This window comes from Solea senegalensis, unplaced genomic scaffold (genome assembly GCF_019176455.1).
Source record: "Solea senegalensis isolate Sse05_10M unplaced genomic scaffold, IFAPA_SoseM_1 scf7180000015690, whole genome shotgun sequence".
NCBI classification, from domain to species: Eukaryota; Metazoa; Chordata; class Actinopteri; order Pleuronectiformes; family Soleidae; genus Solea; species Solea senegalensis.
This window is the reverse complement of record NW_025321419.1, coordinates 2298-19205: the sequence shown is the minus strand read 5'-3', so window position 1 is coordinate 19205 and position 16908 is coordinate 2298. Positions and strand designations below refer to the sequence as shown.

At 42.8% G+C, this 16908-nt stretch overlaps 2 protein-coding genes across 7 annotated transcripts; both read right to left on the bottom strand.

Moving 5' to 3' along the window:
• Positions 1 to 476: 476 nt before the first annotated feature.
• Positions 477 to 5527, bottom strand: LOC122762459 (GTP-binding protein REM 2-like). Of its 4 annotated transcripts, none has more exons than XM_044017653.1 (6): positions 5214 to 5527; positions 5058 to 5111; positions 3994 to 4303; positions 3771 to 3844; positions 1830 to 2007; positions 477 to 1138 (listed from the first exon to the last, which is right to left on the bottom strand). In XM_044017653.1, exons 2-6 carry the CDS (start codon positions 5109 to 5111, stop codon positions 846 to 848), a joined length of 909 nt encoding a protein of 302 aa, XP_043873588.1. In that variant the 5' UTR covers positions 5214 to 5527; the 3' UTR covers positions 477 to 845. The 4 variants fall into 4 exon arrangements, with proteins under 4 accessions (XP_043873588.1, XP_043873590.1, XP_043873589.1 ...); XM_044017655.1 differs by having other exon boundaries at positions 5259 to 5527; XM_044017654.1 differs by lacking the exon at positions 5214 to 5527 and having other exon boundaries at positions 5058 to 5188.
• A 1254-nt stretch (positions 5528 to 6781) lies between these two features.
• nrl (neural retina leucine zipper) lies at positions 6782 to 13210 on the bottom strand. 3 transcript variants are annotated; one of them, XM_044017644.1, is made up of 5 exons: positions 13051 to 13210; positions 11027 to 11824; positions 10657 to 10944; positions 9375 to 9593; positions 6782 to 8320 (listed from the first exon to the last, which is right to left on the bottom strand). In XM_044017644.1, exons 2-5 carry the CDS (start codon positions 11633 to 11635, stop codon positions 8156 to 8158), a joined length of 1281 nt encoding a protein of 426 aa, XP_043873579.1. In that variant the 5' UTR covers positions 11636 to 11824; positions 13051 to 13210; the 3' UTR covers positions 6782 to 8155. The 3 variants fall into 3 exon arrangements, with proteins under 3 accessions (XP_043873579.1, XP_043873581.1, XP_043873580.1); XM_044017646.1 differs by having other exon boundaries at positions 9375 to 9590; XM_044017645.1 differs by lacking the exon at positions 13051 to 13210 and adding an exon at positions 12796 to 13005.
• Positions 13211 to 16908: the final 3698 nt, after the last annotated feature.

Below are 16908 nucleotides of genomic sequence, written 5' to 3'. Positions count from 1 at the left end.
TGCCAGAATCAGCTCTCATCTCTGAGGAGATAAATGGGGGTGAAACCACAGAGCTAAATTGGATGTAATGTTTATGTCTCAGTGATTCCACGTCACTATGACAACCGTAGCTTGGCAACAATCACTCCATATACAATAATCTGCTGGTCCCACTCGTCTCCTTCGCTTATTGCCACACTGAGCTTTGTAGGTCCACTTTATGTTTTTTTTCATCACCAATTCCCTTGTCTCCTGACTGGCCTGTCATTGTTTTACTGCTCACTGTCCCCATGGATACCACAATGGCTCAGACTAAATGAACACAACATGAATCATCAGCAAAGTCAACCCACTAGTGGGATATGAATATGTGTGTGGCCATTATTTTAGTCTGTGCTTGAAATTGCTCTCAAATGTGAATACTGCTTGTCTTGTTAAACGGTAAAAATGTTTTTAAAAGTTCAGTGAAAGAGGTCAAAGCAAAATGAAAATAAAAATGCAGGACTCAAAAAATGTATTCAGCTCTTAAAGTTATGAGGGTGGAAGTTAACTATCACAATTACAGTTTATTTACATGTGGTGTACAATTGTACTGTACGCTTCTTTTCTCTATTTGTTGTTTGGACGTTTATACAAAATTTCAACCTATAGATAAACATCACTACTACCATTGTTGACATTCTCCTTGTTTTCTACTGCTGGATGCACACAATGATCATCCACAACACTGTGGTGCCATCACTCTGGCAACCCCTGCACTCTCATCTCCTCTGCATCTCCCCACATCTCCCCCTCTCTTGTCCACTGTGGCACTCTCCCACACCTCTGTCATCTATCTAACCATGAAAACTCCCTGTTTGGCCCAATCACAGCGCCCCCAGGTCGTGGCAAGAGCGGGATTTCTGCCTCAGGAACTTGCCCATGTCTCGCTCTCGCGGGTACCGGGGCACCAGGCTGGACAGGAATCGTTTGGCGCGAGTGGTGATGCTTTCACGTTGGCCTCCTCCACTCAAGTCCTCCACGTTAGTCCCCGGGGGCCACGGGGACTGGCCCCTGGCTAGCCGCACTGCACACTCCAGGAGCTCTGGGGTGCGGTGATCCAGCGAGGCAGAGATCTCCAGATACAGGCAGTTAAAGAGGGCGGCGCTGGACATGGCCTCTGCAGTAAAAGATGAAAAGGAGATGGAAGAGGGTGGTATTGTCAGGGATTTTGACATAACATTGAGAGTATCATTGTGCAGTGTTTCTACTAATTATTTTGCATAATTCAAAAGAATGACATGCTCATTCATGAGACAGAGAGACAGGTGTAACATGTTGCTTGTAAAAAAAACAGCTGTAATATGAGATTTAGTTTGAGAGGGTATTGAAGTGCTCGCTGTGTAAGGTTAACACGAGGTAAAATGCACTTGCAAACAATGAGCTAACGATTAAGAAGTGTACTCTCTGTGAAGAATGGGACCCAACAGAATCATGAACTGTTATCTGGCACAATTGTAGGTCCCATGTTTAAAAAAAGTGACATTTCTTTGTTCGTACCTAAAGCAGGTGTAGTCCGTACAGTTCCCAAAAAGATGCTAAAGATGTGAAACCGGTTCAGAGCTGTACGCTGTACACATGCTGCCATATATACTGTAGCTGCACAGCATGAGTGTTGGAAAACTGCATGAACGTGAACAGGCAGTACATTATGCGCTTTTTGGCTCCCCGTGTACTCCCACACTGAAGCTGAGACAATATTTCACCCCACATTACTGTTTACTGACAGCGATAAACACAGAAGTGTCAACACAAGCTGTGAAGAGGAAAGCCACAGCTGAAGGGAACGGGGAGGCCGGGCCTCGTCTTACCTTGCGAGGTGACCTCGCGTGTGCGTACAAGGTCACTCTTATTACCCACGAGGATGATGGGAGTTTGAGGTTGAGTCTCTCTCAGGAGGAGTCGGAGCTGAGCAGTGCGGTGGAAGCTTCGCCTGTCAGTCACTGAGAACACCAGGACACACACCTCACATTGCAGAGCCGAGAGGTCCTGTGGGACAGAGACACACACGCTGTGAGTTATTAATGTACGCTCACCTGCCACTTTATTAGATACACCGGTTCAACTGATAATGCAAATATCTAATTAGGCTGGTCTTAGTATCAGCTTATCCATTGAGATTTGATTTGTCACACACAGCCGTCTGTAGAGTTTACAGAGAATGGTCGCCCCCAACAAAAAGGAGAAAATATCCAGTAAGCAGCAGTTCTCTAGGAAATGCCTTGTTGATGTCAGAAGAAAATGACCAGACTTGTTTGAAATGATAGAAAGGCCAGAAGAACTCATATAGCCACTAGTTACTAACTATTATGCAGAACACGAGCTCATTAACGTATTGTACCTAATAAAATCAATGTGAGCGTACTTGCTATTTAAATGTACCGTTGACAGCAAAAATGAAAATATTAAAACAACAATTGGCAACGTACAAGTGCTACCAGGAATGTTGATAATTGCTGTTGTGCTTTAACAATCGTTTTACACAACAACAACAACAACATTTGTTTTATCACAGAGGTCTTTATTCCCCGCTCTTCTCATAAACACTGTTTCCACAACCTATACTTGCAGAATGACAGTATAAATGCAGCCTGGAGAAAGGACTACTGTGTGGATAGCACAATCTACAATACACCTCACGTCCTTAATGACACACTCATCCTCTGCAAGCAGCAGAGTAACAAACATCTCGAAAACTAAAAAGCCCTGCAGTTAATCTTTCCCAGAAAACAGGCTGAATCTCAATTTGAGCCGCCAGCCCTGGTCCATCGACTTTTCATTTCATTTTATTATTCAAGTCCAGAATTGAGTCAGAGCAGAGGCAGCTTCCTCCAGAGGCAACCATTACTGTGTCCCTAATACATTCACTCATTTTTGATCACTTTATCCTTTACATGAGGGTGGTGGGGAGGATTGGAGCCAATCCCAGCTGACATAAGCGAAGGGCTGGGGAACAAACCGGACAGGTTACCACATCTACTATCAATTTAGATCATCCAATTAATCTAATCCCCCAACTGCATGTCTTTGGGTACCCGGAGAACATGGGGAGAGAAACATGCAAACTCCACACAGACAGGGATTAGAACTGGTGACCTTCTTGCTGTGAGAGGCTGGCATTGTTGCCCTTGTGTCCATAACGACAAATATAATCTATAATTCCCCAAATGAGTGTGAATAATCAGTATTTCCCATACAGCCACCAAAATGAAAACATGAATGCAGCCATTTGACACAGCTTTCTCTCTCTCTCTCTCCATCTTATTCAGATCTCATGCCTCTGACCTGTACTCGAGGGAGAAAAGGAAAAACTGTACCACCCAACCTGATAATGAGCTTTCCTCCGTCATGCAGATGCAGGAGGTTTGTTGTCTTCTTTTTTACCACATGATTTCTCTAAGCTTGGCAGCTATTTCTATTTTAGTATTGCTGTCAAGTACATAAAACAATGAAATTGTTCTCCATGTAGACCAACACATTTATACATGCTGCATATGCAGTAAAGTAAGATTCTGCTTGTGCACTACACTTTCTTTCTTTGTTATTTTTGGAAATATAAAATAAATGATTGTTTAAAATCCAGGGTGAAAAGATACACTTGTATACACACATGTACATATAAAGAGTATATATGTATATGTTTATCTATATACACAGTATATGTCACAGTATACAGCTGCCAAGACGATTCCGTGGCCCATAATGAGGGAGCAGTGAGCATGGACTGTGGTTGAAGTGGTTTTCGGGCTCACCTGTCTCCAGTTGTCATAGATAATGATGACGCTCTCCTCCTCATCCACTGTGACTGTGCGAACATAGCCCTCCCCTAAGGACAGCGAGAGCAGCAGTTAGGTCTCAGACGGGAGATGGGAAGTGGCATTTATTTACCTGCTGCTCAGTGTGCAAGTCACGACACAGTGGGCTGCCTCTCCACTGCAATACAGATTAAGTCTTTTCAAGCAGACAGCTTTGTACCATCAGAATCCACAGACGCAGTCCTGTCCATGTCCCCAGCGAGAGCAATGGCCAGCGAAGACTTCCCCACCCCGTTCTGCCCCAGCAGGGCAATCCTGAGAGGCCCATCCGGTCTTCCCTCCACTGTCACAGTCAGGATGTCATCCAGGGCCGGACTGAAGCTGATGGGCGAAGCAGAAGGCCCGGCTGCACCTGAGGTCCAGTCACCGTCATCATGGACAGCTTCTTCTCGTCTGAGCTGGTGCTTAATTGGCAGTGGAGTGCTTCCTCTGCGTACAGTCGGGGTGCTGGCCAGAGTCATACTTTCACACTGAAGGAGACATCGAGGGACAGTCACTATGACTCTTGTCTTATATAATTCTAGGACAGAACTGAAGTGAGACTTTCATCATTTCCATTGCATGTCCATAAAGGGTGCATGCAAGAGAATGTGATTGAAATACAGATAGATAGATAGATAGATAGATAGATAGATAGATAGATAGATAGATAGATAGATAGATGGATAGATAGATGGATAGATGGATAGATGGATAGATAGACGGCCAGCCAAACAGGTTCATAAGAGCCCAAGCGATCATTTTGTGTATGTTCCCCTTTTCATTGGACAGTCACTATTTAATTCTGCTCGAGATGCAAAATATTTAGCAGAATACGGATTTGATGACACAAATTAGAAATAGGCTGTAAGTCAACCAGTGTTTTATGAATTCTGGACACCACCTCCATGCACCATCTACCCCCACACACACCTGACCTTAACCTGACCACAGTCCCCATTATTGCCCTAAACTTAACTTGCTCTGCCTCATTAGGACCAGGTTTTGGTCCCCATGAAGACAACATGTCCTGACAAGGTTAGTGTGTGTGTCTTCAACACACACACACAACGAGAGAGAGAAAGAAAGAGTTTAATACATCGCTCTGTGAAGCAGATTAAACTGGCATGTCTAATATTAAACATAATCACACTCCATCACTTTGCTCTGAAACCTCTTTGGCTGGTTGAATATTACATATGGGAGCTTTTAGCGCGGACCTCCATGCAGCCCCGCTCATCCTACCGTGCTCGCCGTCTCCTCGTTGTTGAGTCTGTCCTCGGGCACATCTGTCGGCATCTGCAAACGGAAATTAAGCGATCGGGTGTAAAGACACGGAAAACCCTTCCTCTTTCTCCTCCTCCTCCTCCACCTCCTCTCCCTCACCCCAACCCTACTCACTTCATGAACCTCAGCACAAGCAGCCCCGATATATTCTCTCCTCACCTGTCAGGCGACTGTCGGCAAGTACAAAGTGAGCAGGTCTCTCTCTCTCTCTCTCTCTCTCTCTCTCACTCTCACTCTCTCTCTCTCGGAGCCCAGGTCCAGTTCTGCAGGTCTGTCCCTCACATTAACTCACTGCATGGATGCTCTCCTCATTACATCTGGATTTTCTTTTCTGAGAGAGAGAGAGAGAGAGAGAGAGAGCACTCCGTGGGAACTCACGCTCAGAGAGTCACTGAGCGTGGAGTGGAGCTAAGGTGCAGGCAGGAGGCAGGAAGCAGGAGGCAGGAAGCAGGAGGCAGAGCAGTCTCCTGCACAAAGATGCGCTCTAATTCACTTGGTCTCAGTTTGTTTTCTAAGCCCTCCTCTTGGATTAAAAATATCCCAGGCAACTCCTCATGGACATACATTGTTTGTTTAGAAAGTAATCTATAAACTACTAAAGATTATACTCATACTCTAACCATATAGGCCTGTACACTCACTGGCACACATGGCAGCAATATAATGCCTTCAGTGTCAGAATGGAGAAGAAAGGTCATTTAAGTGACTTTGAGTGTATGGTGTGGTTGTTGATGCTGGTGTGAGTGTGTCTGAAACTGCTGATCTACTGGGATGTTCACTTCCAGAAGTTACAGAGGAACATTTGTCTTGGTAAAATGCCTCAGTAGAGAATTGTCAGACAGATTTGAAATGATACAAAAGCAACAGTAACTCAAATAATCACATAGCCGATGGGCATCAGCAGCATCAGCAGCAGAGAAGTGCCACCAATTGTATTTTTCATAATACTTTAATGGCCTGTGATGTCCCCCAGATCCCTACATGAGAATCTCTGCTCTAATTGACCTCTGGAAGATGGTAGTGATATGAAGATTTGCCGCTAGGGGGCAGTGTAATGCAATTATTGTCCAAACCTGCTGGCGTTGTTTTAGTTTGTGTGCATGAGTTCCTTAGGTGGATAGAATACGTGGAAAATGTGTCATTTGGATATTATTTAGTACAAACAGACAACCAACTGACCTGTCTAGTAATTATACTAAATATCAATATCAGTCTCTCACCTTGACAAAAACACACATTTTGCTTGAGTGGCTCATTTACTTTTTAAATTAAAAAAAATCTACACCCTGTTCCAAGGAGTGAATATGGGCACGTTTTCTGTCAGAATGTGAGTGTGGCCGCGAGCAGTGGTTTGTCCCTCCCACACAAAGCCACAATGGGCTCCGGCAGTGAGCAGCCAGGACGCTATTATAGCCCTAATCCTGCTTCTATTGTAAAGGCCAGAGAGTGAGAGAGAGAGCGAGAGACAGAGGTAGAGCTGAATATGAGGTCATCCTAAACAGTGCAACACCCAGGGTCACTGCCTCACTAAAGAGAGTCACAGATAAACAGAGGGACAGAGCAGGGGATGAGGCTGCAGAGAAAGGCCTGCAGGGAGAGGGAGATGTTCAGAAAGGTGAACGGAGAGAGACGAGGTCAAAACCTGTGCAAAGTGAAAACAAAACACAGCACGGCACGCCAGATTTGATAAAGCACTTTGTTTATTTCATATGCTTATGAAACCACACTACAACAGGAGCAGGATACCACAAGAATGGCCCTATTTTTTTTGTCTTCTTTTGTTTTGGTAATAAGGCCATTCTAATGACAATAGGATGAAATAATAATGAACTGTCAGAAAGTAAAAATACACACTAATAAAATAAACCCAGTCAAATAATTAGAATCAACACATAAATAAACAATAAATACTGAATAAATAAGTGAATAAATAAAAGAACGATTTATATAAACTACACCCAAAATAAATAGTTCTAATTAATGCATGAACCCAGTGATTCCATGGCAAAGTTAAGAACGTTTTTTGCCTTTTACTCCTTGCATAGTTGATTCTGTGTTGCATGTGGAGTAGCCCACAGATTCCACAGTGGCCGGCTCTGTGGAGCGACATGTTGCATTAAAATGGTGAACGTCACCGTCCAAGAAGAGTTCAATCTGCCCAGAGGGAACGTCTGTATAATCTGGAGAACTGGACGCAATCACACAAATCATGCCACACTTCATTTCTTTGTGTTTGCGCGTTGTGATGGGTTTCTTTGATGCTTTCACCACCAGCTTCACTTCTTTGGATATGAAAAAAAACAAAACAATTATCCAGAGCAAACAACAAGTCTTCTCTGTTCATGGCTAAAAGTCACAATTTCCTTGCTAAAAAAAACCCTACTCTTTTAGCACAGTCACTGGAAGAGTCCCATGAAAGATATCTGAGTACATTCTTAAATCTATGATTATTCATCTTTACAAAGAATAACAAGTCCCGGTGAGCTCAAACACTTTGGTAGGCAACTGTGAATTATCCAAGCCCATATCACTCCACATCCAGCACCACTGCACTACTCACATCTGCAGCTTTAGCAGCTTATCATAAAAAAAAACTACAATATGAGCCTCAAACACTCATTTTGGAAGTACATTGCAGCTACATTATATTGCAGAGATGAAATGTTCAGCAGTGTCAAAGACTTTTAAAGCTTTTTCAAATTCCATTTTCATATTTGTCCATGGTTGCACTAATATCCAGCTAAGTTCTCAAAGAGCTCTCAGCCAGTCTTTGAGCAACTATTCACAGTCGAGTAAAACCTACTTCATGAGGCAGCCGAGTCTAATGCTAATTCCCTGTAATAACTATTCACTCAGGGGTGAACTTCACAGCTGTGTAACCCCAAAACTGCCCGCCAGCGTCTCTCTCCCACTTTCCCTCTTGCACACACACAAACACACGGTCACGCACCTCACGTACACACACGCATCTTTGTTTCCTAAGCCTGATTACTCCTCACTGATCGCTCCATATTGGCTGGGTTTGTCTTCATCTCATTTCCTCCAGTGGGTGAAACTCAGAGAAAGTAGTCAGGGGGTGGGGAAGGTGGGTTGTTGCTGGTGCAGGTTTTTGGGGCATCGCCACCGTTGCTGCGGTTGGTGCTGAGAAGCTTCTCATAGCGAGCCTTATAGGCGTCCCTCTCCCTCAGCACTCGGGTCAGCTCACACTGAAGCTGCTCCAGCTGAGGAGAACAAAGCAGAGGGAAGATGATCATTTCTCTGGGTGTTTGCTGTGAGACAGTGTAAAGGTTCATTTTCATGGCATCGTGTATCAGGAATTTAAAAGACTAGGTTGTAAGTTATGTAAGAGTCCAACAAGCAGAGGACTCCTCTGCTCACCCCTCCCTATCCCATAGTTCCCTAACATGAACTATGGTGGCCCTCGCATACCAGAAAGGTTGTTCTTCTTTGTTTGTGTAGTAAGCTTCCGCTTCAAAATGCAACATGCATGCTCTGCCTGGTTTATTCGTTTTGGACTGCTGTAGAAACATAGCGGCGCAAGATGACGGCCTCAGTAAGGCAAGGCCAGTGTCTGGCGAAAAGTACGTACGAAAGACTTATTCTCATGTTGCAAAAAGTATTGAAAGACTTGTACCCAAAAAAATGGGTTTTTGACCAGTGGCTATCTTTAATTACTCAGCATTCACTCCATTTTCAAATGACTCAAATGAATGTAAGACCTGGGTGAACAGCGTTAATTCCTGCATTATTTTTGGCACACTATGATGTGTAATATTTTCCCGGCTGTTAGCCTCGCCATTAGTCATGAATGTTTGTGTTGCTTGAAGGAACACTGAAAGAAGGACGGATAAAAGATACTAAATAGTATCCACTGTACAATGCCACTAAGTTTTTGTCTTGCTCCTATTTGTCACGCGATTAACACCGCTCCCATTGGCAGAGGTGTTAATCGCCTTTTTTAGTGGGTGAACCCACTCATTTTGGTGTGAAAGAACATGCTTGGCTTGTCTTTTCTGCCAGCAAACCCCCCCAAATGGTAGAGACTGGAGATTTGATGTAAGGGGATGTTCAGGGTTGTCCAGAGGCGACGCAACAGGGTGTAGAAAACATTCCATTTCTCTTGTGGCCAGGGGCCAGGGGCCTTTTGCCTGCAGTCTGAAATAACCCTGGGACTGTCAGAGTGACAGTGAACTGAACTTGAAAAATGTTGGATTAAATTTGGGGTCAGATGAGGATTTCATTGAAAGACATAGGCCTGCGCGTGTGTGTGTGTACCTGTTGCGTGAGCACATGTTTCTCTGACTCCAGGGCGTGGCGGTGCTGTAAACGCTTGTAGCGGCAGGACTGGGCATAGCCACGGTTCTTTAGTGTGCGGCGTTTCTGCTTCAAGCGCACCACCTCATCCTTACTCACTCCGCGCAGGTGTCGGTTGAGCTCTCGCACTGACAGGTTCACCAGCTGCTCGTCAGAGAAGCGGTCATTCGCTCCAGACTGCTGAACAGATGGAGGGGAAATCACAAAGACAATACGCTGAACATTATGATTTACACATATTACTACACTATCACTGTTGGACATGTGACATGTCATTGTGTGTGTGCGTGTCAGGGGGCACATTTCAGCGCCACATGTCCATAATCTGTCATGTAATCTGACTAAGTGTGGGTGACAGTTATCAGGATTATGCGCAGCAATAATAGCAGATATTATCATAAGCTCACACTGTGCTCCACATAGAAATCCACCCAGACATCTCCATCAACCAGAATACAGGTTACAACATTTAATTACCTGGGTTTTTATTACACCTACAATGTCCAAATCACATTTAGTCCATAAAAGTATACAGTACTTTTTTAAGATAATTGTTAAAGGACATTAATACTTGTGTGCTTGTTTAATGTTGGAAAACTTTTGAAGTAAAGCACTTAACAGATGGTTTATAACAAACCATGACACAGTATAAAAATGTGGTTACTATATTAAAGTGTTTGCCTGATGTGAGCCAATAAAATGCAAAAGTAAAATGAGATTCCTCACTGCTAAATATAGATTAAAATGACTAAAATAGTATTTTTCTAACACCTACAGTTGAAACATTCTTGGATATATATTTAAATACTTGTAATGATACAAGAAGTTAATTGAAAACCCATTTCAAGGTCTTCACACCTGCTTACGACTGCATTATAGTGTCTGTGCTGCTTGTAGACGCCACTTTCTACGTGTTTCTAAAAAAGTATATTTTTATCATTGGAAACTAAGAACTTTTGCCCTCACAGACAAAGACTCCTGCTGCCATAAAAAGAGCAGCCTGTATAGTGATGCCTCACATAGACACAGACATTAATACATTAATAACCATGTTCAAATGTCTTAATCCTAATCCTTCACTGCACGATCCCTATCTCCTTCCGCTCAGCCCTCTAATACTTCCTTTGTTTTCTCACATTGCTTCTCTCACCTCCTACATAGTTCATTGATTACCTGTATCATTATCATCACGAGTCGCTCTTATCTAATCTAGACTGATGAGCGTAAGTGTTTCCCACTGTACCTGATTAACTTGTGGGTGGTGATGAGGTTGATGGTTTGCATGCATGGGGAGGTGTGGATGGTGCAGATGATGGTGATGCTGGTGGTGATGAAGGCGGCCCTGGGGACTGAGGGGCTGTTGGTAGGGACCTGAGGCATGGGCGGTGTTGGGGAGTGAGGCAGGGACCGATGAGAGGAAGACAAGCGGACGATGACTCATGTCTGTCCCCTTGGCGCAGGAGATGTCGCCTCCGCTGTCACTACCAGAGTCTCCCAGGCTGCAGCTTGAACTCTGGGAAAGACCTGGAAACTAAATGTAGAGGGGCACAGATAATGATGAAGAGGCAGAAGGGGAGATGTACATGAGAAAAGAATCATTGAGAGCAAGGTACCTGTGAGCTGACAGCTGCAGCAGCTGAGTTCAGTAAGGCCTCCACAGCATCTTCACAGCCCAGAAAGCCATTCCCGGGCCCCCTCTCCCTGTCACCTCTCTCTGGTACTCCTCCTAAGGCTCCCAGCAGAGTGGCAGGCCCTGTCACCTCCCCTCCAAACTGTTGCTGTAAGGCTGCCAGCCAAATCAGGTCCTCCAACGAAGCCGGAGTGGGACCCTGAGCACCGCCATGACCCGGGCTGCCTTCCACGTTCCCCTGAGAGCCAGAGCTGATGCCAGAGGTGAAGCTGTTTGAGATGGAGAGGGGGAAGGAGATGGAGGAGGATGATGAAGAAGAGCCCGAAGGTGGTGGGTGAGTGTCGCTGAGCGTTGGTGAGGGTGGCAGAGAGTTGTACGGGCTGGAACTCAAGCTGGAGTCCTGTGGAGGGTGGCCGGTGTACGGAGAGCTGGAGGGGTCGTGGGTGAGGCTGGATTTGGGATATGAACACGGTGGAGGGAGTGGAGGAGTGTCTGATTTCACCTCAAACTTGAGGAGGTCAAAGTCATTCAGGTACTCCATGGCCAGAGGGCTCGGGGGGAGAGGTGGCATAGGGAGGGAAGGCGAGGTCATGATGTCAACTGCTGCTGATGATGATTGTGGAGCTTCAACAGTGTTTTTCTGAGTGTCAAGATTGTTGAAAAGTCCACTCCTCTGCCCCGGAGCAGCTCATAGACAGCAGCAGTGGTGAAGTCAGGAAAGTGACCTGTTTCCTCTGAGAGAAACAATATGTCCCCTTGTCCTTGTCTTTGTGTCTCTTGTCTTGATGGAGAGGAGGAAGAAAAAAGGAGAATATGAGGACAAGGACAACATTTTTGGGCTGAAGGTTATGACTTAAAGCAGATTTACTAGTGATCGGAATACAGAAACTATAGCTTATTATTCCATAAATTCATCCTGTTACTCACAGCCATGTACCCTATGCACAATGCTCTACCAAGATTTTAATCTAATCAGAGATTACATGTGTGAAGTTGCATCTTTATCATACAGCAATCATCTACTATCAAATAAAACATATGTGTTTTTACCACAGGGGTTTTACTAGCAAATTAGGATCCTCATGTTGCCTCTTTTTTTGCCACGGATTCCACTGAAACTCAGTGAAGGAAAATCACTTAGAAAGAATAAATGAAGTATCGTTTATAATGGCTTCTAAAAAAGTGTAAATTTTACAGGTTATGTACTAATGTAATTTCGCACACAATGGAAAACACCTTATACTTTGTATTTCTAGAAAGAGCTGCCCACTGAACATAACCCACAGGAGCACAGCAACTCATAGGGCTTAATCATTTTTGACAGAAAGATCTCTCAGAGACCAAATCCAATTACGAGCAGGTTCATACTTTAATCCAGAGACTTTCTAAAATCAATTTAAAACACATTTTTATACAATAAGTGATGAAAGCTGATGCTGATATTGACATATATGAACTAAACTTAAGTTTCTAACAGAAATACAGTAAAAGATAGGTGTGTTTGGAATAATTAGAAGGTTACTCTGATTTTAAGTGATAAATAATGATTATCATTCTAATAAAGATGGACCTGTCACAGCAAACAAAAGACTTATTTTCCAAAAGGCATCTTCTTAGGACAAAGTTCAATATTTTTCAATATGCTACAGTGGTAACTCTTTAGAGAAAGATTTAGACAACAGTGACACTAATTACAGACCTTCAGATATAATAATTATAATGATCACAATGAACACCTAATTAAAAATCCACCTTTGACTCACGCCTCTGGTGCACAACTCATTATTTCTGCCTCCTGTGGTTGGAAATGGATTGTAAAAGAAAGCAAACAGTGGTGGGGCTCCATGGAGGCCTCAGTCTGGCTCCAGACCAAAGTCATGGCATAAAGGCAGCCAAAAAAAAATAGCGACAACACACACACACGCAAGAGAGAATAAAGTAGAATAAAAAGCAAGCGGAGGCCTGACGTGAAAGAGGTGACAGACAGAGAGAGTGCAATGATCTTACCTTCGGTCATAGAGATGAAGGATGGTTATAAGTTCTTTTCAACATCCCCACGACACACACACACACACACAAGCCCCCACAAATATAATTGACTGACTGGTTGACTGACAAGTTTGGAAAGAGACACACAGGAAACACTGTGTGTGTGTGTGTGTGTGAATGTGAGTGTGTATAGCACTCTGACACTGCCCCCTTTCTTTCTTTCCCCTCTGCTGCAAATCCCTGTTTGCAACAATCCCCTCCTCTCTCTCTCTCTCTCTGTCTCTCGATCCCTCCCTCTATGTCCCTCTGCCCTGGTTCACAGGCATGTTCACGCTCCAGGACAATGTCTCTCACCCGCTATCTCTTTTATCGCTCTATATATTTGTCTGTCTCTTTATTTTTGTTAGTTCCTATGATCTTGGATCTTTCACTGTCACAGTGAGGACTCTCGTAGATTGAATGCATTTCCTGGCTCCTTACCTTAACCTTAACCTTCACAACTAACTGAACTAACCCTGATAATACATTTAAGGTGTTAAAAAAGTGACCAGCCAAAGAAATAATGAGAATGCCATTAGGAAAACTTCAGTTTAGCACATTAAACTACCACTATAATACCACTATAATGAATTATAGTGTAGATTAGAAGACTTTCTGTAACTCTGTAACTTGCTGAAACTCACCAGTTAACCACTTTAACCAGGAGGACATTAATGGATCATGAACCTGTGACTTTGACATAACTTTGAGAAGAGAAAACCCTAAAAACTGCTTAAACTGTTTCATAATTATTTATCACCTGCAACCCCAGAGGTTGAACAGGTCGATATAAAGTAATTTGATTACATGTGCATTTGTTTAGGAACATGCACCATGCAAGCTCATTAATAATAATAAATGTCTTAAATGTTTAAGAACAAATCAGATGCACATCATGTTTGCATGTCTTCAGAAGTACTAATGCCCAAAACATAGTTTCAATGTATTTATTAATGGATACAAGACAAACAGCTGCACTAAGTCATACAGTCATTGTGTTATTAAGCTGCTGAATGCAGAGATGCTACTTTTCTTTTAGAATGAATAGGTTTAGCACTGTATAGTTAGACACATTGGAAAGTAACTGGCTTTGTGCAACTCTACATATGCACTCTTTCATGTTTTGTTCTTCTGGTCTTTTTTTAACTTCCTGTCTTCAACTTGTTGTTTTTCGTCTCACAAATGAGTGCCTCCTGTCACCCAAAATCGGAGAATTAATTCTGTTTTCTTCTACCTATTTAAATCCACCGATGTAGAGAAATGCACAACAAGCATTTCTCAGTGCTCCTTAAAAGATGAACTTTTTAATCCGGGGTCTCTCCGGGTCTTAATAGTGTCTCAGTGAGTTAATAGCCTTCACAAATCTGATCTGGACATTTAACAAAAACCTATAAGGCAAACAAACATGCTGACTCATGGAAATAGCTCAAGGCTCACAAACAGGAGTTTTATCATTTATTTCAATATAAATTAACAAATCAGCATTGGCATTTTCTATTAAGCAGATTATATTGAGGGATACCGTGAGTATATCTTAAAAACACAATGGTCCTTATTATGTTAAATACCAGTTTTTAGTCTTTTCTTATCGGTTCCTCTCCGTCTCTTTCTCTAGTTTAACCTCTCTATCTGCTCATCATTTGTGTTTCCGGGGAAAGCTTAGCAGCTAAACCAACAGGGTCTCCCATGAGGGTGAGGGACAAAGAGAGAGAGAGGGACACACAGAGGAACTTACGTCATGCATCATGCCAGTCACATCACCACTCCATCTGCATCTGCAGCCACATGCACATGTGTCCTGCAGCTATATCTTACATTCAGGTGGTACTTGCGACTGTTCTCTGTGCCACTGCAGCCTGATTTCCAGAGGTATATTTAAGTAATTAGCCCTTTAAGATCCAACACTGTGATTATCATAATGGGTAGAGGTAACAGTTGTTGTAATAGATGCTGTAGCTGTTTGATTCTCATTGTGTCTGCTATATCATCTACTATACAATGTTAATACATTTGATTTTACAGCCATTTACGCAACATCTATAGGCAAATAAGTCAAACTGAATCCTCTTGTAGAAATAAAATAACGTTTTTATATAAAATGCTATTACACAGGCTACTGTACTGGGTCAGAACACAATAGAAGTCAAATATACTCTTTTATAGCAAATATACACTTTTATAAGCACACTTAGTACATTCCCTGTCTGTCAATATACCCTCCTAAATATTACACCAGTGGCAACCGGTCGTAATGTCACCCATAAGAATTTGAGCTTCCGTTATGAAGCTTCAAGAGTCGTGAGTTGGTCAGTGCCATGTTATGGTTTTGCAAACTTCACAGACATCAGCTGCAACCAAGGCTCCCATTGGATGATACCAGCTGTCAGTCACACTGGCATCCAGTCATATGTGCTGTTTTTTAGGAGAATGAGAACACTATTTACAAAACTGAAGACGACATTAACTCCTAATGAAAATATTTACTGACATCATAAATAAATCCCATAGAAAGAGTTATTTTTTACAACCAGCAGTCACTCCCCTTTATCTTGTACCATGACAATTATATTGAAGGTATTGAACTAAAGTTATTTTACCTCAGAAACACTAACAAAGGTTTCAGAGCCTTTGTGCAGTGGTTTTTAGCTAAAGTTTTTGTGTGAACACACAAAAATGTTATTCATTTATTAACTTTTCCCTCCAGCATCTTCCATCAGGCTCTGTCCTCTCTGCTGACGTGTCTGTCACCCAGTGAACCAGGTTTCATATCCTCCAGCTTTTATCCTCTGAGAGGCACTAAATGTCAAGTGAGGTCATGAAAAGTGGACTTGGTGAAGTGTGAGAAACTTGCAACAAGGCTCAGATACAGACAAACCACAGTGATTCTGGGGAAAAGTGGACAAGAACTGGCAGACAACAATAAGACCAAAAGGTGGATGATAAAACATAGACAAATATGACACAGTGGGAATAGGACAGTGATAGAGTGATAGAGGACAGACCTGCGCTGTTTGGACAGATGGTGTTAGGTGGAGGTCTGCAGAGTCCCCGCTAACTCAGTCTAATCCCACATATACATGTCCTAATCCCGATTACTCTGCCATAAGCAACAGGCCTACACATCTCACCTCTCAGAGGGCCAGAGGGCCTCCTCCCTGCCATGCTCCCTTGCTCTGAAGATCTGTCTCATGTTGTACTCTCTACACACACACACACACACACACATACGAGAGAGAGAGAGAATATGCAGTAGACATTATATGATGGCCCCTGACAAAACAGAATTGCGGTTTGGTTAAACCTGTCTAATCCTGGATCAGTGAGATTACTCACAAATGACAAAACATTAATAAAAACACTAAAATATTTAAATAAAAACTTTAAGAGATAGACATATTTCTTTCTTCAGAAAGCTACAAGTAGAAGTATTCCCCCCCCCCATGTTATGATATTTACCGTTAAAAAATGTCTCACACTGATCTCATGACATAAAGGTTGAGTTTAAACTGAAGTAAAAGTAAGTGGTACGATGCTAGTTTCATTTTTGTATTTGCCTTTTTGTGTTCATATAAAAACACATATGGCAAAGTCTGAGATCAATCTATCATAACAATGTTTGCTCTCGTCATTATCAAAGTCTGTTCCATCTGATTTGCCCCGAGCTCTGTGCTGTGATATAGAAAATGTTTCCCCTATTTTATACTTATAAACCACCACAGATCAACATTAATCTTATTGTAGTTCATCATTCATTCATCCATTCATTCATCATCTACCGCTTTATCCTCCACATGAGGGTCAGGTGCCAATCCCAGCTGATAGGGCAAAAGTCCATTG

Excerpts from the sequence above, each read along its gene's own strand:
- LOC122762459 (XM_044017653.1), bottom strand. The coding sequence starts at position 5,111 with ATGCCGACAGATGTGCCCGAGGACAGACTCAACAACGAGGAGACGGCG. Across the intron at positions 4,304-5,057 it reads ACGAGGAGACGGCGAGCACG|TGTGAAAGTATGACTCTGGC; the intron begins GTAGGATGAGCG and ends TGTCTCCTTCAG. Across the intron at positions 2,008-3,770 it reads TCTATGACAACTGGAGACAG|GACCTCTCGGCTCTGCAATG; the intron begins GTGAGCCCGAAA and ends TCTGTCCCACAG.
- nrl (XM_044017644.1), bottom strand. The coding sequence starts at position 11,635 with ATGACCTCGCCTTCCCTCCCTATGCCACCTCTCCCCCCGAGCCCTCTG. Across the intron at positions 10,945-11,026 it reads CTGCAGCTGTCAGCTCACAG|TTTCCAGGTCTTTCCCAGAG; the intron begins GTACCTTGCTCT and ends CTCTACATTTAG. Across the intron at positions 8,321-9,374 it reads AACATGTGCTCACGCAACAG|CTGGAGCAGCTTCAGTGTGA; the intron begins GTACACACACAC and ends TGTTCTCCTCAG.